We start from the raw sequence: 26,486 nt of genomic DNA on the forward strand, positions 1-26,486 counted from the left end.
AGGAATTGTCACGTGATGCGACAAAATTAACAGCCACTCAAATGGGAATAATTTTCAAGATGGCTACCTAATGTAACCCGGAGTGTTTATTCATGAAAAAATCAGGGAAAGGTGTGTTATTTCTGTAAATATGTCTAGTCAAAACACACGAACGACTAGATATAGTACTAGGAATACAAAAAATCGTTCCAACGTGAAACAGTCATCAACAAGAAGGAATAACGAAGGTGAGTTTGCGAGGGGTCATTGTCTGTTTTATAAAAATGTATTTTTAGTCGTTCTTTGCAGTCAGCAAGTCTGCATAATAAATTAACTTTATTTCAAATTATATTATTGTTCAAATAAAATGAGAGATCTTGTTCTGTGCTTGCATAAAAAAGCTACACGCATAAAGCTATCCACAACTATCAATTATATGTTTATTTGTCATGTTTATAGTTGTGATTATGTTGATTATCTATTTCGTAAAACTTTTATTCCTTATATAGATATAAAAGATGTGGTGTGAGTGCAAATGAGACGGCTCTCCATCCAAAAAACAATTTATAAAAGTAAACCATTATAGGTCAATGTACGGCCTTCAACACAGAGCCTTGGCTCACACCGAACAAAAAGCTTTAAAGGGCCCCAAAATTACTAGTGTAAAACCATTCAAACGGGATAATTATAGTTTGATGATTTTTTATGTTCATGTTTGATATTGCCAAATGGTACTTGTCAAATTTGGAACCCAATTATTAAATTTATGGACATTTGAAGCTGAAATCGTATCGTTTACATATACATGATATATGATTAAGGGTGATGTGATTTTAATGCAGGGCATGTACATCAATTTGACAGCAAGCCAAGAACCAAAATAGTAAAGAAGATGTCTGGAAATAGTATATTGCATATGGAATTCAAAAATTGATAGGCGTCCATACACCATTTCTTTTAGTAAATAAAGAGCATGATTTTACTTTATATGAATACAAAAGTTAGAACTCTACTATCAAGGGTTATAACTTGCAGGGACACATGGCACAGTAAGAAATGCTGTACCAACCTAGCAGGCTTCTTAAAATATGCTCAACTAGATGAATAGTCTGACAAAGATATTGTAGGGCAAGCCTATATTGAATCCTCAATACACTCACTGTGAGCCGAGTGTGAGTTAAACCTAAATGTTTGTCCCAATTTTTTTGCAAAATCTATTAAAACCATGTTATCTTATTGTTTTTCTCATTACAATCGTTGTGATCAATCCTTTCTCAGTACCAAGAGAACATCATAACAGTTCTATTATGCCTGTAGCAGAGTGTTTTGAAACTTCAACACATGTTCTGATTGTTCAGCTTTCTTGTAGTTAGTCTTAGACTTAATTATGGTGATGGTGAAAGATTTATAACTTTTACAGGTTACATATGTAACTGATTACGTTTTTAGTACTTTGTCAGTTTGAAGGAGCACTGTTTCAATCATATTGAGAAAGAAAATAAGTCAGGACATTTTTTAGATGGGGGGAAAAGGAGATGGCATAGCCCTAAAGCAAATATGTAAAAAGTTATGCATAAATGTACATTTAGCTTTGATTTGTATAACAATTGTCTCCGGCACTAATTCTGAGGTGCAGCTAAAAAGCCTTGGCCGTGTAGGTTCTGACACTTTCACATCAAAACAATACCTACATCCTGATGTGGCCATGCTTACATGAATATATGGCAATGAAAAAGCATTCATATGCTTATAGATTTTTCAGACTTTACTAAATTATGGAAGAGCTGTATCATAATCATGCTGTTGAATAGTCAGGAGTAACTGAGTTAATTTAATATCAAAACTTACCCTTTTTTTAAACTATTTTCTTGTTATTTCAACATTTATCAGATGTACATGATGTAGTTGTTATTTTTATAGAATTAATTTATTGAGACCTGTCAGTCGTATGGAATCTTGATAATCATTAAATCTACTTGTCTGTTATCCATTAGATAAAAATACCTCCCCAATCTATGCATCATTCAATTTTTAACCAAAATTGATAGTATTGACCGGGGCAGTAAAATTTATGTGATCATACATATATGTTTTTTTAACCATTTAACATTATATATGATATAGTATTAGTATAAAATGACATATTCATTAGATTACTTAATTACAGTCTGATAAAACCAGACCCCAATATCCACTTACAAACGCAAGTGGATAGAGGGGGTTGGTTAATCAGACTGACTTACTTATAGATGGAATTTCGTTTCTTTTGAAAAATATTTAGGGTATTTATCATTGTTTATGATTAATTTTTTTTCCAGAAGGAGGCAGAGACAGATCGAACAGTAATAGCAGTGGCGAGGAAAATGACATTAAACCTGGAAGAATCAGATATAACCTCAGAAAAAGAAGTTTGGACTCATCAGAAAATGGTGAAGCTGGAGACCAGAAAGACGCACAGATGTCTAAACGAAGAAAATCATCTTCTCGTTCTGTAGCTCCATATTTGAAAGGTAGTTATACAAAAGAATTTATATGCATTTATTCTGTGTATTATGAATATAAACTTGGAAGTTTAAAATGCACTTACAGAAGTTTTTTTTGTTAAAACATAAAATTTTGTAGTCACTATTTCCAGCTTCATATCACACCATACTGATCACCAACATTTGATAGGCTTTTACAGATTATTGAAATTTTAGGATTTAAATATTGAATTTTCAGGTACACATTTTCTGAAAGTTTCTTTGTGATTAGTGATAAGTTTTAGTTAATAACCCAGTAAACATTCCTCCATGTTCATTTTATATCTGAGAAGTTAATTTTGTTAAGATGAATATATAAGGTCTTATAAGAAAAGGAATATTAAGGATGTATTCTTCTGACTTTTCAGTCTCATTCAGTCTCGTTGAAATCTCATTCTTGAATTATTTCCAAAACATGCGATACAAGTGGAAAATATCAATGAATTTTAAAAATATTATAATCAAACATAAATCTGTGAAAAAATTGTGTATTTACAATGAACGGTTTTTGAGTAATCCAGTTTTCAAATTTTACGACCAAATAAGTCAGTACATTTAGCAAAATTTTTAAGAAAATGGGTGTGGGATACAAAAAATGATTTTACAAGAATCATGTACGTCCCATATCATTTTGGTCTTTTCAAAGTTCTTAGATATGTATTTTTTCAATCATTTATAACAAAAAAGTTGAAATAACATGAATTTTGTTCTTAAAACTGAGAAAAATCACAAAAATACAAATTTGACAGCATGGTAAATTTTACACCAAAAAACGTCAAAATATGATAAAACTTTCTTATATTAACACCTACCTATGATTTTTTTAAGTAAAATTTATTCAGATTGGTCCCCTTCATCTTTCTAGAAAGTATGAAAAAAAGTTTAATTGTGGAACTAATATTTTTTTCACAATAATAGCCCAAAAATAGGTGAAAATCGATGAAAAATGGGAAAATCATCAAAATTGGGCATTTTCAAAGGGCCGTAGCAAAAAAAGAAGTGCACCACCATATGATTTTTTCTTCACCAATTATTTCGTTACAGTCTTTTAAACCAAAAAACCAGGTTAAGAACAAAAGTTTAATTCTAGAAATTTTTGGCACCTCAGAGGTGTACATCCTTAAGCTGAGCAACTGTTTTTGTTTCTATGATATGTGTCTTAGTTTTATTCATTTTATAACGTTAAATTTGCGCAATTGCCAAAAAAGTCAAAAGATTTCATTACAAAATACAAATGTATGCCGGGTATTATTTTTGGCATATTAATTTGAGTTATATCTATATTTAAACAAATTACCAATCTTATGAATACTTTGTTAATTTATAGATGTTAGGCAAGTAAAAGATTAGATTTATCAAAAGATTAGCCTCTTATTTATTAATCTTTGTATGTTCAGGAAATGCAGTTGGAGCTCGATACATTCAAGAGGAATTACCCGATGAAGTTCTTTTGAAGATTTTGAGTTATCTGTTGGAGTTTGACCTTTGTCGAGTAGCTTGTGTTTGTAAGAGATTTAGAACTATTGCTAATGATACAGAATTATGGTAAGAAATTATGATGACATTCATTAAAACATTAACATTATAAAAGTCATAAGTCAAACTTGTCATTAATGAAATAGGGGTTTAAGTTGCTGAATTCCTCTGAAACTCGCTAACTATCACCAAGTCTCAATTTAAGTTTCATTCATGGTACATTTTCTTATACATTTTACATGTTATGTTGCATATATTATCAATCAATTTTTTTTGTTTGAATGCTCTGTACCCCATATCTGTTATCCTTTTATTCTCATTGAGGTATCTACATGCATCCCATCTTGTTGCAGGAAAAAATTGTATCAAGAGGTATTTGAGTATGACTTCCCACTGCTTCACCCAGAACCAAGGGTATTTAAGTTTCTACATCCACAAGTTTACTGTGACTATGATAATCCATGGAAAGAAAGCTTCAGACAGTTGGTAAGTCCACGATATGACAATGAGCTTGTGTAGAACTTTGCTCAGTGTTCCCGCCTGCCCTAAATAGAAGGGCGCCCCGCCCTTGGTGCCCTTACCCCCGCCCTTCTGCCCTCCAAAGCCAAAGAATGTCCCCTTCTGCCTTTTCAAAAGATACATTTTACAAATTTCATGCCTTCTGGCGTTTCCGGTGAAATTGTTACCTGATTGTGTAACACTAATTAACTGACAATAGGATTAAGTTAAATACCTAATGCCTTTGGCAGTTTTATCCCCTCTGCTAATGATTGTTCACTGCTAATTAGTGGATTTAAGATAATTGAACAAATACTAGATATTTAATACAGAATGAAAACAGGGGAAATCATAGAGAGGGGAGCCTAACTCGCTTCAGATCATAATCAGACAATGGCGGCTTTATTTCGGAAATATCTAGATTTTACATAACAAATAAGAATACAGTCCGAACATACCGATAAATTATCCTGCTAGTTCGATTGGCTTAAAGTTTTTTTGTGTTTTTATTTTGATAAGTGTATGAACCCTTGACCAGTTATTTGGGGTCTTCTTCTACACTCCCAAAATATGATAACAAACACGTCTTAGCACACGAATGTACTCAATCAAAGTGTTTTCTACGTGTATTATAAAAACTATAGAAAAGGGGGGGGGGGGAAATACTTTAAAAAATAAATTAAATTTGTTTTATTCGTTTAAATTAGTCTACTGATATACAAATTTCATTAATCGAGTAAAAGTATTAAAAATGAATTTATATTTCAGCAAGAAATTTACATAAAATGTTTTTTTTAAACCAGCTTAATTCTGTAACAAATCCAGTACGCATTTTTCACCGGCGGAAAAACTATCGACGGTGCTTTCACTTGCATAATTTAGATTTTGGATATCATGTATAACACTTGCGGTATCCTCGTGTAAGCATTGATTTGCTTAAACTGAGTTACAATTTTTAAAGATTTGTAAATAACAAAAATATCAATGACTTGCTTTAACTATTATAGATATCAAATTGATTATAATACTGCGTTGGAAAGCCTCAGTTGAACTTGAAAAGGATCCCCCGCATCCACAAATAAAACTTGAACTGGCCAAAGATCGAAATCAATGTGATTTGGTGTAAGTCATCCAAATATGTTGGATACTAAAAAGAGACTCCGTGAAGTGGTATTATAATATATAATTATATATAAGGCTCCTCTGCATGACAGTGTAATCAAATTATAGCCTCAGATAACAGGGCGGATCCACGATTTCAGATTAGGGGGGGGGGGGGGGGGGGGGCGCAATGTTTATATTCGCCGATCAGAGCGAGGCAAACATTTTTGAGGTTATTTGTTTTTTTAAATATTCTTCTAAAGGGGTGCAATGTAGGTATTTCGAACTATTGTGAGGTACAGTCAGCAAGAAATTAAAGTTTCAAGTAGAAACCATCTAAATCCAACCTGACAACAATCTACAATCACTCAGTAGTATCATGGACGGACAGATGTAAAACAATATAATTATGTTCCTGTTCCGCGAAAAAACTCTCAGTTATGATGACAAGGTCTCTTACAAACTTGACAACCCATACTTTGCAAATTTTAGGGGGGGCGCACGCCCGCCACGCCCCCGCCTAAATCCGCCCCTGGATAATAGCCAGCTATATCTGCAATATTATTAAATCGAAACTTCTATTTTATTCTTACATTATTCACCTCTTTCTGTTCTTTTCAAATCAATATTATGTTAATAAAATAAAATCTAAATATAAATAATGCGAGTATACAGAAGTTGGATATAATAGAAATCAGTGGCAGATCCAGAAATATATATATAGTTTTTATGCAAGTTGGCTTCTTTATCTGAAGTATTGTTCACTGAATCAGGATAGGCGGATCTAACCCAATTTATAGTGACAAATTTTGTTGATATATATTGTCTCCTTAATTCTATAATTTGCATATTTATAAATCTGGATAGCAGATCTTTGATGATTTTTTTTAACTATGACGATTTGAAGCTGTGACAAAAGAAACAGCTAGGTATGAACCGTAAGCTGTAGTCAGCAATGTATCCATAAATCGTATGTCCACAATATTTGGAATGCTGTTGTCAGAAGCTGGATAAAACTTGGTAGTTAGGGTGCTCGCACCCCTCTCATTAAGCTTCATTTAGGGTCAGTCAAGATTTTTGCAGGTTTCACACATAAATTCGTCTAGCTTTGGGACCCCTCCACAAACCACTTTTACAAATTCTAGATATGCATCGGGTTGTATTAACTGAAGCACATCTTATACTAAAAGTCATGGAGTTTTTTTTTTAGACCAGCCCATGTTCAGGGTTTATTGACCAGAGACCTTTTACATGCAGGGCAGGGTTTCCCCTGGGTCAATTATTTTTTTCGCCACCTCTTTAGCCAAAACAATATATTTTTCGCCACTTTATTATTTTTTTCGCCAAATATATTTTTCTAATAAAATTTTATTTCCCCCCCCCTTTTCTGCTAAACAAGAAGTGATTTTTAAAAACAAAACGAAGAATCTTATTACTTGGAATTGATCCCTCGTGTAAGGTGTAGTCATTACATTGAAGGGTTACTCTTATGACAACAACTTGAATATATTTTTTCATAATGACAGTTTTCTTTTCTAGACCATCGTAAATAAGTAAAACTATATGCTTGAAACACATGTGTTACTGAAACAACTTTGAAGTACCCACTCAATGATCTATATGAAAGTTAAATGATACAGTTTTAAATCAGCGACCTTTCTAGCTTTTGAACATTTTTCGTCATAACAACAATTTTCTTTTCAAAAGAAGGAGAGGAAGCGTAAACTTTGCTTCAAACATGTGCGTCGCAAAGCGGTAAATAAATCCCTTTTATGACATGCGAAAGAAGCCATTTAACCATATCATTTTGTCATATCATACAATCAACACCTTTATTAATTAGTCCTTTGATGTCGATAGCTATAAATGCAATCAGCTGATTATTGATTTTCTGTCAAAATCTTAACGAGTTCAAGGTGAATTCCGAGTATTGTCTGACCGGTAAACATGGTAAAGTCAGAGAAACCCGAAAAAAGTAAATAAACAAGATGGCTTAAAATAAATCGTCAAATATATTTCTTTCGCCAAATTCTTTCGCCAATGACGAATTTTAATCGCCACAATTATTATTTTTTTCGCAAATTGCGAAAATGGCGACCGCCAGCGGAAACCCTGATGCAGGGACACAATTTATGAGTCATTTTTCGGTAGATGCATTTGGTCTCTGGTTGAGAGTTGTCTTTTTCAATCATTAGCAATCTTACCACATATTTTCATTTTTATAAGGGTGACATTTCTGTGTGTCAACTGTTTGTTCTTCAATGTTAAGCTGTTACACCGTCACAAGTTACAGGAGAATTTGCATGTACAGTATGTGTAAGCCAACCACATTCTCATTCTGTATGACTTTGTTCTAAGTAAGTAGTTTGAAACTCTGTTTGCTTTTGGTCATATTGAGTTTTATTTGTTTGACACTTGCATTTTTATGGCCCACCTACGATAGTAGAGGGGCATTATGTTTTCTGGTATGTGCGTCCGTTCGTCTGTCCCGCTTCAGGTTAAAGTTTTTGGTCAAGGTAGTATTTGATGAAGTTGAAGTCCAATCAACTTCAAAATTAATACACATGTTTCCTATGATATGATCTTTCTAATTTTAATGCCAAATTAGAGTTTTTATCCCAATGTCATGGTCCACTGAACATAGAAAATGATAGAACGAGTGGGGCATTCGTGTACTGAGGACACATTCAAAATTAGATGTGATGGGATCCGGATTATACACCAACAAACAACACTACCTTTAAAGACACCATAATGATCAATGTGACAGGGATATCTACATACATACGGTATCATCCTATAGCAAAGAGTCTAGGACCATGTATCTTAAAAGTCAAACAAAAAAAACAACAAGAACTGTCAGAACTAGATACATAGACCAATATCTCAGGACCACATAATTGAATAAGATTACCAAAGATTTCAAATAATTTGGAAACAGGGTTAAATAAATATAGGTCTAATTGGAGCTTGGTAATATAGCTGTATATAGCTACTAAAAAAATTGAATAGAAAAAGAAAAGTAAGTGTCTAGTACTCTTTATTTACATTTTTATCTCTCATTCAAACAATGAATATTTTTGTTGTTGTGGTATTAGTGGAACATCTTTCTAAAACACACTTTTTTTTTTTATTTCACTCTTAAGAACAAATTCTGCTTCAAATTAATCAATATGTAGATCACAATTATAACCTTCATCTTCACCAGTTCTGCATTCTAACCTGAAATTATAATGTTATACATGAAGCAAAAAGCAAATCTATTTTAAAGAAAAAAATAACAATATGCAATTTAAAAGAACAATTTAAATGTGAACTATATATAAATGTCTAAAGACAATAACACTTCTCATTTTATTGCAGATATAAAAAAAAAAGTTTAAAACAAAACCCTTACATTTTTCTAAGCTTTATCAAATTATCATAAATACATAAATTTTACAAAATCGTTTCAATCTAAAAAATTAAATTGAAATAATCGATGATGTTCTTAAAAAGTGGCAGGGTGTCCTGTCGCCTTTGACCCAAAAAAATGAAGAACTATTTGAGTATAACTTTAATATCTTACCTTCTGTCTTTCATTTTGTACATGTAGTTTATGAAAAGTAATTTGTTACATCACAACAACATGTACAAGTTATCAAAGAACTACAGCAGTGTTTTCATAGTCTGTAGGACAAATTGGAAAACCAGCTAGGATGTTGTGTCTAGTATTTCCACTGACTGAAATTATACGAAGACAAAATATGAATATGGACATGACTATAAAGTACTGGATCAATCAAAGAATAAATAAATATCATAGTGTAGGGTAGCTAAAGGACACATACTTGAGTGAAATAACTTCACCAATCTGACATGGATATATATTGTTTTGCAACATGATGAATACAGATATAGGTGAAAATGTAACCTTTTCCTATATTGTTTGGGTTTCCTGTCAATATTAATGCTCTGCAATAAAAAAGTGGAATACCAATGTGTAAAAAGAGATTGAAAAAACAGCTTGTAACACCAAGAAGGATGAGAGACGAAGAAATTATTGTAACTTTAATGATGTAATCATATATTTCTGATAGTTTTCCAGACCTATCCACATATATTTTTCAAGCTTGAAAAGATGACCTTCATGTATTCCAGCAGCATATTTCACCTTCTGTATAGGTAGTGCCCCCCCCCCCCCCCCCCACTTTTTGAGAGTAATTGTTCTAAATTGTGTCCTCCCTAGTCCAATGAAATGAAACTGAACAAAACTGATAATTGTTTGAATTCAAATTATTATACATATAATATAAATGTGTGTGTATTAAAAATATATACAGATAAATAAGAAGAAAAGGATGGCACATATGATTGATTGTCATTGAGACAACTCTCTGTCAAAGTACATGTAACAATTAATTAATGTATTGAATTGAGCAATTAAAGTTTAAATTACAGATATATTGAAATATTCATACCATACAATGCCTACACGTTTTCAATGATACATCATGTGTGTTAAAGTACACAAACAACCAGTTATAGTCGCTCATTTGCATAACAATGAAGCGGCATAACATGTGCATCAAAATGCATAATTTGCATCCGATTTGCAATGTTGTTGCCATAAAAACATTCAAAAACATATTAAACTTTTATCGGACCTTTAATTTAAAGAAATTTCTTATCCAAAAACGGACAATTGTCAAAAATTCATAAAACCAAGACTTGGTTTTATCAGACATGTGTTTTCGCAACATTCTTGGCAATCCTGAACTTTTTCTCAATAACCATAATAATTTTGTTTATAAAAATATGATAACTTCAAAATTTTTAACTCACAGTACAATACACACTAATCCAATGCAAAATTGGTTTGCTCGATTTTCTTAATTCAACATTTCAAATTGACGACCTACCACTCTGAGTATGTCCAGTTTTTTCCAATATGGCGCCTATCCGGAAGTTAGGAAGGCCTGATGAAAATGACCATGTCAGCCATTTGTAATGTTTACGTATTATAGCATATGTACACATAAAAAAATATATTTTAAAATAAAATTTAAAACAATTTAATAGGCATACTAAGTTTTGACTAAATTATTAGATTGGTAAAATGTTTTGTTTTATAACCACGAGTATAAAATTAAAAGAAGAACCAAAGAAATTTGTATTTGAACATAACAAGATTGCACCACTTCCTGTTTTATTTCTTGTATTATAATCCTCCTTACATAGGAGCACTTAACAAATGCTTTTATTTTTTAACCATAATGGAGTTTATACCTACTGTAATATATGCAATGTATTATTGAATCATTATAATATAATCATCTCTTGTATCACCTGTTATATTTATAAAACTCCCTACTTAGGAGCACTTTGGTGTGCACTTCTTTATACTTTTTTGTAACAATTTAAAAGATTACAAGTTAGGTAACTTTCAATAACCATGATAACACAAATACTATACATGTATGTCTAAACAAGTAATTTTAATTGGATAATTTAATTACATAACAAATTCAATTTTGTTTAGCTCCATCTTTCAGAACTACTTGTTTATTTTTATAGACTTGTATAATTAAGTTATATAAATTATAAAATTTAAAAAAAAAAGATTTTTCTAAGGATTTTTTTCCTGATCAAAATGCACAGTTTGCATAAATTAACATCAATTAAAATGATATGCTTTGTGTCATGGTATGATAATTTGATAATAAAAAAATCTTACTGGAACCAACACTTGGAACACATTAATTTCTGTATAAGGTTAAAATACAAGTAATGTTCTGCAGCTGAGCCTAGCAATATATATACATGTATTCAAGGTTATCAATACACTGCCAAACAGTGCCCTTACAATTTGGGTTATTGCGCTAAAGTGCCCTTTCAGACAAGTAGCACCCTTCTGCCCTGAGATTCAAGCTGGAACACTGTTGCTATTTGTAAACCTTGTTTTAAATATGGGTATACAGGTTCACTCCTTTCTCCATTTATGTGTCTCTATAAAAGATTTCTGTCACATTTTTCTCAGCAACTACAAGGCACAGTTTGTTATTATATGGCGCAACGCTTTGTCTAGTAACTAATGTATTGTATTTTCACTTCTTTCAATGTTTTATTTGTTAGTCTCAAACATATCATAAATTTAGAAAAGTCATCTTAATTTTTTTCTCTTTATTTAAAGGTAGAGATTTGTGTTTGATGTAAATGATACATAAAATTGCAATATCAACTAACATGGGATTTTTTTCTTTAGTGTAAAGGTATACATGTGAGACCTGGGTTCAGAGATCTGTATCACAGAAAATACAGAAAGTTAAAAGGCAGAGATATGAAGGTAAGTGTCAAAAACTAGTTCGGATTGTATTATCTAAAACATTATTGTCAATGTGATAAGTATAGAAAGGAATAATTGAAGCTCATATCAGACTTCCAACAATCATTATTGTAAATGCACAGAAATATCATTTAATGTCTGTTGTTATTTAATATACTTTTTCAAGTTATCCTCCGGCCTATCCACATAGTTTTACATACTGCTCTGATGTTAAACACTGTAAATTGTTTTCAACTCCCAGTCATTACACATATGTAGCATTTGTTAAAAGTAAAACACTAATACTGAGCTTTAAAGGAAACTCATTCTATTATATATGATTTTTCAATTTTAGTGCTTTGAAACGATTGAGTTTGCATATGACTGGGTTGTAACAGAAGAGTTGGAAAACCAGATAATCTTTGTCCATTCAGGAATATATCATAGAGAATATCTCTTTATTGACACCAATGTGGCTATAATAGGTGCTGGTAAGTATACTTAACCTTGGTCATTATAGTCTTGTAAGGCAAAACTTAGGTGTGCTGTTTCCAGTGGTTGCATAAATAATTTGTTAAAAGTTGTGATAAGTTATAGCATAACTATTCAGAGATATTAAATAGAGAAAAGTTTTCAACTCATGATCTAACAACACATTATTTTACAAATGCCAGTGGGTTAAATATCAGTGTTTGGTCACGAGTTGACTGTTTTTGATATTTGAATTGTTTGAATATTTAATTTTTTTATTGTATTGACTATAGTCTTTTTAATGGTATTAAAGTAAGAAACTATATCTTTTCATACGCATTCAAAATTAGCTTTGATGCAACATCATTGACAACTTCTTGACAACAGCTATTGTAAGATGTCAGAGGAGTGAAATATGTAAAATTATCAGATTTTATTTTTCTGGGAAATTATGATAATTCATTACAACCAATGTAGTAAGTGGGTTTAATTGGAACCACCAACAGATTGTCAATCGTTCAATTATTCAACAGTTTATTTATTATTTACATTGTAAATAGTCTTTTTCTAGCATTTTCACAGTTTTTTTTAATTTTTAATTTATTTTAAAAAACAACAAATTCATTCAATGTTATTGAAATGTCCAGCTTAGCCAAATAACCAGATTGTTGTGACAAACTTAGTGATAACTTATTAATTTAAAGTATGTTACAATGTTCTGTTTTGTTTTTAGCTTCTGGTAATGTGATTGACCATGTGATCATTGAAAGAGAAAGTGAATCTACAGTAATGTTTGTAGAAGGTGCTAAAGATGCTTACTTAGGCTATGTAACATTAAGAGTAAGTATTTAATAGATTGTAAATTCTGAAATTTGAGTGTGTAATTATTATTATGATTTTTTAAGAATAAGAAAAATGCAAGATTAATCATTTTTACAATGATAAAACAACAATTTCAGAATTGACTGAGTGAGATCATTATTACACTATTACCCCAGACAATTTATAGAATATAAAGGAACACTTAAAGTACGTGATAAATATTAGTAGATGCATATTCATGGAAGTTTAATATACACGTTATCTACCATCAGTCACTATGTTTCAGTGGTAATCAGATAAAATTACATTTCAAAAGACGATGATCATGATTTGATGTTCAAAGCAGATGAAAAATAAGACAACTTATACAAAAACTAACATTATGTATTATTAATTTCAGTTTTCCCCTGATATTACATCGTCTGTACCACATCACAAACATTATGCTTTAGAAGTAACAGACCATTGTTCTCCAGTTATAGACAGCTGTAGGATTAAAAGTACTTCTGTTGGTAAGTTCTTATATAAGAAATAATTAAGATCATTTGTAACAATATTCTCTGATTATGTGAAAAACTGAAACCTTCTTCAGGAGGTTGTATTCTATTTGTCAGAAACCTCATTGTTGTGTGCTTGCCATGATGTAATGGGTTAAATCCCTCAGACAGATCAAAACAAATGCTTAAATTTAATGAGCTGCCTTTTTGCTAACTGGCACAAAACATGTAGAATGTTTTGTTTTCCACAAAGTCAGAACAGTGTTTGTGATTAGGATGGCAAGCTAGCATATGGAAGGTCAATGTTGTATAAATACATGCATGTAACATCTATCAGTTAATCTCAAGTTGGTAAAAAAAAGGTAAAGAAGAAAATTCTATAAGAAGTTTTGTGCAATAACTTCCTTTTAATCTTGAAACTGTTTCAGGAATAATTTTAAATGTTTTAAGGTTAATGAAGATTGCTTATTATATTTTCCTCATTTTAGTGGGTGCTGCTGTATGTGTATCTGGAACAGGTGCTGACCCCTTTATAAAACATTGCAAGATAAAAGACTGTGAAAATGTGGGACTTTATGTGACAGATTATGCACAGGCAAGTTATTATAGATGTTATAAATATAAAATGTTGTTTATAAGGCTATGAAATAATCATCAGATGGGAAGCTATTTTGATTCATGTAGGATATTTCAATGAGACAGCAACCTCAAGGGGTATTAGCATATTCTTATAGACACTTCATAACCTTGATTACTTGAAATCTGAATGAACTACTTTGAGCTAAAAACATATGTATTATGGGATTCTTTACTGTCCATTTTTTTCAGTTCCAACCTTGATGCTTAACATTTCTTCAAACATTTTTTAACCTCGAAAGCATCAGTAATTTTACCAACGAACATCTTTTATCTTAAAATTGGGAGATTAACAATAAAAAATGTTCAACATTGTCAGTTATGATCATTGTGAAATTGTAAAAGGCAGAAGTTATGTTAAAGAAGTGGATATGAAATCACAACAGTGCTTGATGAAAACATGATAATTTCTAGATTGAGACTTTAAATACAAACGAAAAAAAAAAAATTTCAAAGGAGGCTTTCATAAGAAATTAAACTTTACACATGTATTCATGGAAACATACAGCAAGTTAAACTTTTCATACAAGTGACATTTTCTGTCTAATGATGACTGGTCTGTTATAGGGTACATACGAGGACAATGAAATCAGTGGGAATGCCTTGGCCGGTATATGGGTAAAGAACCATGCTAACCCTATTATGAGACGCAATCACATCCATCATGGTAGAGATGTAGGAATATTTACCTTTGACAATGGCTTGGTGAGTAATCAGGTCACAAGTTTTTTTTTTAAAACATCACTTGAATTTCATTTAAAATCTGGATTCATTAAGAAATAACGCAACTTGACCTACATCCATATTTTATACACCGTTTGACTAGAATTTACATGTAAATGGAGATCATATCAAATTATTTTAGTAGAAGACATCTTGATTCTAGAATATTATTTTATGTAAATTTTAAAAAGATTAAAGCTAGACATCAAATTATTCAGCTGACTGATTTGATCCTTTGTAAAAGTAGGAGAAGACCACAGTGTGTTATTTTATAAAGAAAATTTAAAATCTTATTTACATACAATTGATTTTAATTTGCAATTTGTAATCTTAATTTCTCCTGTTTCGTAAATGTATACCTACTTATGATATATTTCTCAATTTTGGTTTTAAACTGTACTTTGATAACTCTTTTTCATTAGTTTGTTAATTTTATATATCAAGGTATTAAGTATTAGAGTATGATTATTTTCTGTTTAATTTTCAGGGATATTTTGAATCTAATGATATCCACAATAACAGAATAGCAGGATTTGAAGTAAAAGCTGGTGCTAATCCTACTGTTGTTAGGTGTGAGATACACCACGGTCAGACAGGGGGTGTTTATGTCCATGAAAATGGACGTGGGCAGTTTATAGAAAACAAAATCCACTCTAATAACTTTGCTGGTGTGTGGATAACATCAAACAGTGATCCCACTATCAGGTAGGTGCAGTAGCTAATTAAGTAATGAGAGGAATTTTATATTCTGTGATTTTTTTCCAACAATGAGCATTATAGTTAAACATATCATATACCTGGGTTGCAATTCGAACTTTTTGAAATAGGAAAAATCTGTAGCTCTATGGTATGCAAAAAGTCAAAAAATAACAAAAGGACCTATGAGCTATCCACAGCTGATAAATAATATGCTGCCATAACCGGTTGTGATATATATGATTTGCAATTAACTATAATTCAAATCTCACAAAATTTCGATTCAACTAATTGTTGTAAGCCTTGTGTATAAATGGCGCCTAAACAGATACCAAAATTTCAGGTACAGTTGTTCTAGCTTTATAATAATGTAGCCACGAAAAGATTACCAGGTTCAGAGTGTTGATTCCTTAGAAACAGTGTTATTATTTGAAATGAATTTTTTAATTGTTTTGTAGGAAAAATGATATTTATAATGGCCATCAAGGAGGAGTGTATATATTTGGAGAAGGAAGAGGGCTGATAGAACACAATAACATTTATGGTAAGGAATTGGGGAAACAATCTATATAATGAGGGGTAGAGATGGGGAATAAATATATATATATATGACAGATATAGAATAAGAGTGGACATTATGTTAGGTGGACTGTTGAGCACTCACAAACATGTTTTACCCCTCCACATTCTCCTTGTGTCTTTGTTAAGTCAGATAACTAATCAATATATGTCTGTAGGACTAGACTACTCTAAAAGGAGGATAATAAACCTAACCTCACAATGACTTCATTGTTGAGCTAACACACAAGCTAACCTAAGATTCTACCTTTACTGACACACTCCATGCCTTCCGCTGTAGTTTTCAGGTCAAGTTTGCTTTAGAAGTACTTAGAAAATGATAATCTCTTTTGAATGAATCATTTTATCAAATTGCAGTGTTAATTTTGCTACAAAGCTGGCAAGATATGCCTTATTGTGAATAGTTTTATTAGCTTCTTGCCTTAAGCTCTTCTTTTTATCTAAACAAACCTATTTGTTTTGCTTACAGGTAATGCATTAGCAGGGATCCAGATCAGAACAAACAGTCATCCTATCGTCAGACATAATAAAATTCATCATGGTCAACATGGCGGTATATATGTTGTAAGTATAATGATTCATAATGGTCAAGCACATTGAAATATTGAGCACACAGAAAGAAACTACGTCCTTACATTTGATTAGGAGGTCGATTGATGTTTGATAACATACCAGCTAAAATCCTGATTAAAGAACAAAATGTTTAAACATGTATGTTATATACTATAATAATGTAGGGTTTAGAAATTTGACTCCAAGAAATAGAATTGTGATACATTAAAAATCAATTACATTTTTCTCAGGATTGTTGGAGGAAATTTTCACCATACCATTGTTAAAACCCTTTCTACCTCTACACCATGTTCCCTTATAATGATTAGTTACATTTATCTTATCAATGTCTAGATCTCATAGATAAAGGCAACAGTAGTATACCGCTGTTCAAAACTCGTAAATCCATGGACAAAAAACAAAATCAGGGTATCAAACTAAAACCGAGGGAAACGCATTAAATATAAGAGGAGAACAACGACAACACCGAAACGTAACACACACAGAAACGGACCAAGCATCAGACAAAACACCACGAGAATAACAAATATAACATGAAAACCAAATACATGAATTTGGGATAGACAAGTACCGTGCCACGTCTTATCTCAATATCTCAAAAATAAGAGAAAACACAAACGACTCAACGTTAAAATGCAACACACACATAAACGAACAATAATATAACAATGGCCATCTTCCTGACTTGGTACAGGACACTTTTAAAGGGGAATAAAAGTGGTGGGTTGAACCTGGTTTTGTGGCATGCCAAACCTCGCACTTTAATGGCAAAGTTAAATATAACATTGAGATGACAACATACCAAGATCATACCAAGATGAGTGGTGATCCGACACCCATATTATATGTTAAAGATTTAAATGAAACTATAAACAAATGATTTATGATAAACAAAAGTCTTTAAAAGTGTCCAAACAAAATGATTTTATTTTCAGTTCTGATATACACTAGAATTTAAGCAGAGGACAAAGTATTAAGAAAAAGTTACAGATTAAAATAAGATCAGTTTAATGATTCAATTTCTATGTGACTACGGGTTGGTTTTGATAAAAAGTAATGATTTTATATTTTTAATAGCATGAAAAGGGACAAGGTCTAATTGAAGAGAATGAAGTATATGCCAATACTTTAGCAGGAGTATGGATTACGACGGGCAGTACTCCGGTACTACGCAGAAATAGGATACATAGTGGAAAACAGGTAATTAGGAATTAAATATAGCAGCTTATTCACTAAAAATTATATTTATTTTGTTATTGGGTAATCATTTTCCACTTTTAAGTCTTTTTAAGCAAATCATGGCTCTCAAATCAATAGAAAAGAAATATAGAATCTGATTTAATTTTGGAAAAGAAAATAAGGTGTTTTAAAATATTCTACCATGACTAAGATAAAAATCCAAAATTCTGAGCATCTGACAAAAATTTCTAAACTTGACATTAGTTCATTCTTAAAGTTCCATTTGAAAGAAATGGTAGGGCCAATTTAGACCCTTCACAGATCTACTCCTTTGTAAATGTTAAACCTTTACTTATTCAACTGGTAATAGAAATTCAAAAAATTGTTCCTCAAAGAAAAGCTTCCAATTATTTTTGAATCATTGATTAGCAATATAACTTATCCATTTCTTAGTTTTTAGAGAGGACACAGATTTATTTAAAGCAATTTATCTTAGATATTTAACTTTTAATTGCAAATTGCTGATTATATAACTTTTTTTTCCAGGTTGGGGTGTATTTTTATGACAATGGACATGGAGTGCTTGAGAACAATGATATCTTCAATCATTTATATTCAGGTGTTCAGATAAGGTAAGCTGACTGTGCTAGACCCTCCTCAAAAATCAAGGTAATTTTAACACCCCATAGTTGATTAAGGTAAAGTAATTTTCATAGGGCAATAAGGGCATTGCACTAGATAGTGTAGTCCTGCACCATTTTTGTCATTGGTGTATGAAATGAACTCTGAAGCTGATTACAACATTGTATAAAGAAGTGATTTTAATTCACCTTTTTCATTTGGCTCTAATTGATATTTTATTGGAGGAGGGTTGAGTTGGAATAAAACCAATTAAATCCTGTCACCTGTTTATAAATCAGGAATCTTGTCAATGGTTGTATTATTGTTACATATGATAAAGTTTTGTCCTTTAGGGAATTAGAAGGTGATTGTAGTTCTGTTTAATTTATTTACAAATTTTCTAAACTAAGGCTGATTGTGAATATGAACTTGAATTAATTTGTAGAATCTTGTCCATTATTGAAACCATTTGGTTGAACTCAATGTTTTGATTGCCAGAGATGAAGTGAAAGATTCCTATCCAAACTCAAAAGTTTAAAACAAAAACTGATAATGCCATGGCAACAAAAATTGACCAAAAACAGTACACAAAACACAATATAGGAAACTAAAGACTGAACAACACAAACCCCACCAAAGACATGGATGCTCCACATGCCACACCAATTTCTTATGAATTCCTTAACCTACATGTAAATAAATGGTAGGTAGAGTTTACTGAAGGAATCGACATTGACATGCACACTGAAATTTTAATTATACTTAAACACTTAAAACAACACACAGAAAACTTTTGATGAGCTTGTATTTATGTTTGTAATTCTTGAAAGATTTAACGCTGATCACGATAATGATTTATTTCTATTTAGAACAGGAAGTAACCCTATCATTAGGAAAAACAAGATCTGGGGAGGACAGAATGGTGGTATACTTGTCTACAATAGTGGACTAGGTCTGATAGAAAACAATGAAATCTTTGACAATGCAATGGCTGGAGTCTGGATCAAAACAGACAGCAATCCAATTTTACGTCAAAATAAGATATATGATGGCAGAGACGGTGGAATCTGTATTTTTAATGGAGGAAAAGGTATGTTCACATTATTTTGTAACGTTGATGAAATATATATAGCACAATGCAGTAACACCTGAAAAAGGGTTTATTTAACTTTAAAGCTATGGAAGATATTGTCTTTAAGAAAGAAAAATATGAACACTAAAAAGATGCATGGAAGTATTTTAGTAGACAACCATATTCAGCATATCAAAACTTTTAAAGTAATCTTATCTGTCAGTTGGGATCATATTGATTTGAATGTTAAATTGGTTATCAAGAAATCAGTTTTGATTGCCATTCAAGTATACATTCTGCCACTCGTTGTTGTATGACGATCCACAGGGCCCTACAGACCTCTGAAGGATATCAAGCTAATCGATAATAACTTTTACCTGACATGATTATATATTGACCTCATCATAGGTCATCATTTGGCATTCAGAGATTGGCAAGTAATCAAACCAAAGGCATAAAATGTTTATTATACCAGCAATTTTGTCATAGAAATATGACATTTACACACAATTTATGCATGATAGTTAAAAGTTAAATAAATTGAGGCCATTTAGTATTAAGTAAATCTTTTTTTTATTTATAGGGATTCTAGAAGAAAATGATATTTTTCGTAATGCACAAGCAGGAGTATTAATAAGTACAAATAGTCATCCATCATTACGAAGAAATCGAATATTTGATGGAAATGCTGCCGGTATAGAAATAACAAACAATGCTACAGCAACGTTAGAAGGAAATAAAATATTTAACAATAAATTTGGAGGACTCTGTCTAGCTAGTGGTGTCCATCCAAAACAAAAAGGTAACATAATTTGAAAAATAGATATTGGATTAATTCTATAGACATTAAAAAGAAGAATGGGTACTTCAATGAACTTAAGATCAAATTATGCCAAAGTAAGGAAGTTATAGTGACAGCATACAGCCTTCAACAATGACCAAAACCTATATTATGTAAAGCACACTATCATATAATAATGATGCAGCAAGTTGTGTCTGAAGATATGTGATGAAATAATCATATTGTTTATTGTAAGAAAGAATCTATTTGTGTCTAGAAACAGGTAGAAATATAAAGAACTTTTAGCAGTCTTAATTTTGATTCACAAAAACCAAAAAATAACACCAAGGAAAAAGTGTTGTTCATTGACAATAATCTGTTGAAAAGAAAAATTACAAACTTTAACTCTTTAGAAATTAACTGTTTGAAAAAAATAAAATAATAATATTACAAAGCAGGGATTGACTACATTGAATTGAATATGACATAATTATTGAAATATACATTGATCTATTTGTAGATAACATTATCACAGGCAATCACAACATGGTACACAGGGCTGTATCTACTGGACAGTGCTTATATAAAATATCCAGTTACACAAGTTTTCCAATGCATGACTTCTATAGGTAAATATTAGCTGTATAATTAATTTGCCACTTAATTTTCCAATGCACGACAAGTAAATTTGATTAGTACAGTACTGACATATGCCTGAGTGAAAAAGAACAGAGGAAGATAAGTTTAAATTAGTGTGAAAATAATACAAAGTAAAATAATGGATAAGAAGATATATTTGAAAAACTGAAATTTACAACCTTACAGTTTACTGGCATACATAACATACAGAAATTGAACAATCAATAAAAGTTATGTTTTTTGCAAGTGCACTAAATGTTTATTACATATATATATAAAAAGGCATTAGTTGGAATAAAATGATGTTCATTTTTTCCCCTGAGAAATACTGAACTGCTGTTATTTGAAATTTAGATTCTCCATTATTGTGCATAACATTTTTTGACATCATAACAGGTTATAACAGGTTATAAATCTGTTTACACTATTTTCAGATGTCGGACTTGCAATACAACAGAGAGGAACGCAATATGTGTGAACTGTATAAAAACTTGTCATGCCAGTCATGATGTAGAGTTTATTCGACATGATCGATTTTTTTGTGACTGTGGAGCAGGGACTCTTAACAATCAATGTCAGTTACAAGGTGAACCAACGCAAGATACAGACACATTATATGACTCTGCTGCACCTATGGAAACCCACACGTTACGAGTTAATTGATGTGTTTTCATTTCCTGTAATAACTCGCCTACATTTTGTTTTATTTAGCAACAAATATGGAAAGAGAACATCATCACTTGAAAAGATTTTATTTATGAAACATTATTTTTTTTTATTCAAAGTGACATGAGCAAGGATAAATGTTGCTCAGGCAGGATATCCACAAGATGCTAAATATAATATATCTGGTGCCAAATTTGGAAATGCAATATTTAGTTTTCATCGAAATGGGAAAAAACCATGTGCATGCTTTATATAATTGCAAAAAGATATTTTAACATTTTATCTTTTACACAGAAATGCAAAGTAATTTTATTTTCTATGGAAATTTATGGAAATATGGGCTAATGTCCTAAATATAAAGTGTACTGTGATGAAAGTAATGTCAATAAAAAAGTGATAAACTTCATTTGACAGTTTAAATGTATGTGTAATGCATTAGCACTGGTGTGCCTAACTGAAAGTAAAGGAGTCTGTATTACAGAGTTGTGGATAATGGCTATTTCCATAAAAAAAAAAACCACTGCTGAATTACCAAAAAAGTGCTTTTTGTGATGATTCTATTTTTGTGATTTTTGTATAACTATTCCACACTTTGTAGATTTTGATATAAAAAGTATATTCTTTTTGTGGTTCACAATAGTAGCTGATATACATAGTAGTTAAATTTCTCAGCAATTTCTTTTTAGGGGGAAAGTTTATTAACATTTTAAATAAAGATTTCTGCTATATTTGATAGGCTAACTCATAGTTTTTGGTTTTGGTTAATTGATGGGTATACCAGCCATTTATAACCAGGTTTAAACTTATGTCTTAATAGTAAACAATAATCAATAAAAAACAGGTGTTGTTTTAAATTTTAGCTTTTAAAGCATAATAAAGTATCCACGGTACTAGAAACTAGCATTTTAATGATTTAGAAACAGAAATGGCTATTTTATAGAAGTATATTTTACTTTGTATTTAAAACATTGACAACAGCATTGAAAAGAAATATTAATTTTACTTCTAAGTTTATAAATGTATATGTAAGATGCAAAAGGTATAAATGTCTGGGTGATGATGTTGTATTTAGGTCAGTATGGTTAAGCACCAAAGTTTTTATATGCACTGCTGTTATGATAGATCTGTACTATTACTGTGTTCATTGTTGGGTATACTGTAATGGAGTTTAATTGTTTGTTGTGTATATGTTCATTATTGCCATCATTAGTTTGTATGTTATTTTTCACATGTTTACTAAGATACTATATGATTTCCACATTTATGCATGTTCCCGTACATTTCCGATATCACAATGTATATGTTATTACGTCATAGTAAGAGTCAATTGTTCAATGATGTCATTACGCCTATTGACATCAGTTCAACTGATGTGACTCATTCCTGAAAAGGAAATCAAAACTGGTCTTTTGTTCATCAGCAATATTTGTTGCTAAATTCACTTTTGTTGTCTATAAATAGAAAAATTGATAAAAGAAGGTCGAGAACAGGTTTCTCTGATATTAGCTATATTTTCATTAAAATGAATTTTCCTAATCTAATGGTCCATGGCTAAAATTGAAAATAGGAAATTTCTGAATAATTAACACTGAATTTCTATGTACTGTTAGGCCATGCGGTGTTTTTTTTCTGAACATTTTCAAGTTTCTGATGTTAACATTTGCAAGTGTGTTCCCAATAAGGCATTTTTTAATAATTTGTTTTTCTGACAGGAAAAACTTGTGCAAAACTTTGCACATTTGTATATTTTATTTTTATGTGTTTCAACTGAAATACTGAATTCTAGGCAAAATATCTGTATTAATTTTATACAGTATAAACAGCTAGACACATTATAATATAAAATATAGTAAAATGATCTAAACTTTTGATTTGTTGTTTCCTCACTATTTTAAACTTTGAATTCAACTGTTGCATGAATAATGACAGTTAAAGACCAAATATTGTGAAATAGTATGACTTTGTGTGTAAGAAAGACCCTATATAGACATTTGTTGATCATTATTCTTATCACTGCCATTTTATAATAACATTGACATTTACAGTTCAAATTTTATTTTATGTGTCAGTTGAAAACATTATGTTACTATGGTTACAGAGAGATTGTTGGTTGTTTTATCTTGTTGAGTGTGTTACTTGTCCTATATTTTAAGTGTATATTACACGTTGTGTATAATCGTTCATAATTTTCTGTTTCTTTATTGTGGCTTTATGGTAAATTGGTGCTTTGAAACTTTTCAGGAATTAAAATTGTATTTTTACTAAACATTATAAATGTTTCAGGACTGTTTCAGAAAACCAATTGATTCGATTTTTTAATTAAAAAAACAAAATAGATAATATTCCTGCTTAAATTCTATATTATCCTGTATGGTAACATCTATGTGAACATTCTTGTTTTCTATTGCCATAAAGCATCTAATATTGAAGCAGAAAATGTCTTTATTGTTTTGTTATGTATTTTGTTTAGATTCTATTCTTAACTTTCCTGTGATTTTTGTGTTAAATCCTGGTGATGTCATTCTGAAAATACAAAAATTCAACTCAGGAATTTCTCATTTTTTTCTTCATTATTTTATAGACTTGTTTCAGATACAGCATATGAAATATCATAGGAAAGTTTTATTTTTGTTGTAAATTATTGGCTGATTTGTACAGAACTCATTATTTAATATAAGATAAATTAATTTGTACAATATAAATCCTAGATCTAAATAAATAAGAATAGTTCAAACCATTATAAACAACACTTTTCAAGGTTCTGGTAAACTTTGCATGAGAGATGATAACTTATTTTTCTAGCATGAATGTTTAATGTAAATATTATCTCTGTAGTAGCCAATGACATTGTGAAACAAAGATCTATATAAAAAAGAAGGTCCAATTATATTTCGAGTGTACTGATAATGTATCAAGCAACAGATACCAATGATTCTGTTGTAAGTGTCAAATTAAATGATTCCGTCCAAAAATAATCATTTAAATCTTTCTTGAATACATTCAGGAAAAGTCAGGTGAAATGCTACTTGATCAAGAGTTTACTAGTAAATAATGAAGAAAGCCAATACACATAAATCTCCTGAAACAACCATATCCAGTTTTATGTTACTGTAACCAAACAACTCCACAAGGCATTAACTATGTAGACTTTGGGATTCTGTGTTTACATTCTTGTTGTTTTTTCTTGATAAATGGGACTTATTTTGTATGTTTTGTTTATTTTTGGATTTGATAGAGTTCATATACATAATTAGAGTATTTATTAGAGTATGACTGTGTTTAAGAGAGTGATATATCATAATAAAAACACCAATATATGATCAGATCATCAGAAAAAAATAAATATGTTCAAAATACTCAGACTTTGTCAATTTTTGCCTAACCTGTTTGTCTCTAAATGTTGTTAAATTTGTGTCCTTCACAAATAAACATGCATATAATTTTATATACAGAAGCTTTTTGTTGAGCCTGCAACTTTTGTCACAGAAAGCTCAACAAAAGGATAGTGTTCTGGAGGTCATGGCATTAGCTAACAGCTTAAAGCTTTATATTTTTGAAGGTGGAAGACCTGGATGCTTCATTCTTTGTATATAGATGCCTTATCTTATGAAGTTTCTGTCTGTCATATTTCCATTGTCCATGACCTAATTTTCATGGTTCAGTGACTTCTTGAAAAAACATTTTTTTGTCGTGTTGATTTCTCTTATTATGAGTAATTGGATAACTATATTTAGTTTGTGCGTACCTTGCAAGGTCCTCATGCTCGTCAGACAGTTTTCATCTGACCACAAAATTAAATACCCATGAAATCTGGGAGATAAAAACATGAAATGTTAACCCCACACAAAATTTAATGTTTCTATAGTATATGTAATAGGTCACTAAATTTGGTGTCTGGTATGATTGTTAGATGTATATGACTGACATGTATCATCTGACCTTGACCTCATTTGTATGATTCATTGGTCATTGTTGAGATGTCATGGTTATGTTTGTTCCATATGTACCAAAGTAATAGGTTAACTATATTTAATGCATAGATTGATTGTGAGGTGTATGTGTCTGTTTGGGATGGTTCATTTGATTTTGATATCATTTTGCCTGGTTCTTTGGTAGTCCAAATAATTATGACGTCTTGAAAGGCTATTATAATTTTTTTCTTTGACGCCTTACTTCGACTGTAAGGCGTCAAAGAAAAAAATTATAATAGCCTTTCAAGACGTCATAATTATTTGGACTAGTTCTTTGGTTAACTTTAAGTTTTCCTGGTTAATGATGTTTCTTGTTAACTATAGCAATAGGTGAACATTTGGTGTATGGAATAATTGTAAGGTGTACATACTTTTCTGGTTTGGTTTATCAGACCTTGACCTCATTTTCGTGGATCATTTAAGGTTTATGTGATACTTGTAGTAAAAATTATATTTAGGAACAGCAACAAACTAGTTTTACAGATGAGAAAAGCTCAATTGGATCATATGTCGGATGAGCTTGATAAAACAAGCAAAAATCAAAGGAAATCATGAAATTCAAAGTGAGTCCAATAAAATTATGACAAAAAGACGAACAATAATCCACAAAAAATCTTTTAAAGCTTAAGACTGCACAATAAAACCCTGCCAAAATCTTTGGGGTTATCTAAGGTGCTCTA

At 31.0% G+C, this 26,486-nt stretch overlaps 1 protein-coding gene and 1 long non-coding RNA gene across 3 annotated transcripts; one reads left to right on the forward strand and one right to left on the reverse strand.

Annotated features, from left to right (window-relative positions):
- LOC134712341 (F-box only protein 11-like) lies at positions 1-25,191 on the forward strand. 2 transcript variants are annotated; one of them, XM_063573795.1, is made up of 19 exons: positions 1-227; positions 2,298-2,489; positions 3,899-4,046; positions 4,331-4,463; positions 11,821-11,901; positions 12,236-12,371; positions 13,085-13,191; positions 13,574-13,685; positions 14,159-14,265; positions 14,874-15,011; positions 15,517-15,734; positions 16,184-16,269; positions 16,774-16,868; positions 17,955-18,077; positions 18,603-18,688; positions 19,547-19,767; positions 20,333-20,551; positions 21,051-21,159; positions 21,604-25,191. In XM_063573795.1, exons 1-19 carry the CDS (start codon positions 131-133, stop codon positions 21,830-21,832), a joined length of 2,637 nt encoding a protein of 878 aa, XP_063429865.1. In that variant the 5' UTR covers positions 1-130; the 3' UTR covers positions 21,833-25,191. The 2 variants fall into 2 exon arrangements, with proteins under 2 accessions (XP_063429865.1, XP_063429866.1); XM_063573796.1 differs by having other exon boundaries at positions 14-227; positions 2,301-2,489.
- On the reverse strand, positions 8,605-10,108 carry LOC134712343 (uncharacterized). Its single transcript, XR_010106276.1, has 3 exons — positions 10,037-10,108; positions 9,145-9,299; positions 8,605-8,798 (listed from the first exon to the last, which is right to left on the reverse strand). It is a non-coding gene; the product is annotated as an uncharacterized LOC134712343 (long non-coding RNA).
- Positions 25,192-26,486: the final 1,295 nt, after the last annotated feature.

This window comes from Mytilus trossulus, chromosome 3 (genome assembly GCF_036588685.1).
Source record: "Mytilus trossulus isolate FHL-02 chromosome 3, PNRI_Mtr1.1.1.hap1, whole genome shotgun sequence".
Classification (NCBI taxonomy): Eukaryota; Metazoa; Mollusca; class Bivalvia; order Mytilida; family Mytilidae; genus Mytilus; species Mytilus trossulus.

What these genes read in the sequence shown, in the direction of transcription:
- LOC134712341 (XM_063573795.1), top strand. Translation starts at nt 131, where the DNA reads ATGTCTAGTCAAAACACACGAACGACTAGATATAGTACTAGGAATACA. An exon ending in AACAAGAAGGAATAACGAAG is followed by an intron (nt 228 to 2,297) that starts GTGAGTTTGCGA and finishes TTTTTTTTCCAG; the next exon opens with AAGGAGGCAGAGACAGATCG. An exon ending in GATTAAAAGTACTTCTGTTG is followed by an intron (nt 13,686 to 14,158) that starts GTAAGTTCTTAT and finishes TCCTCATTTTAG; the next exon opens with TGGGTGCTGCTGTATGTGTA.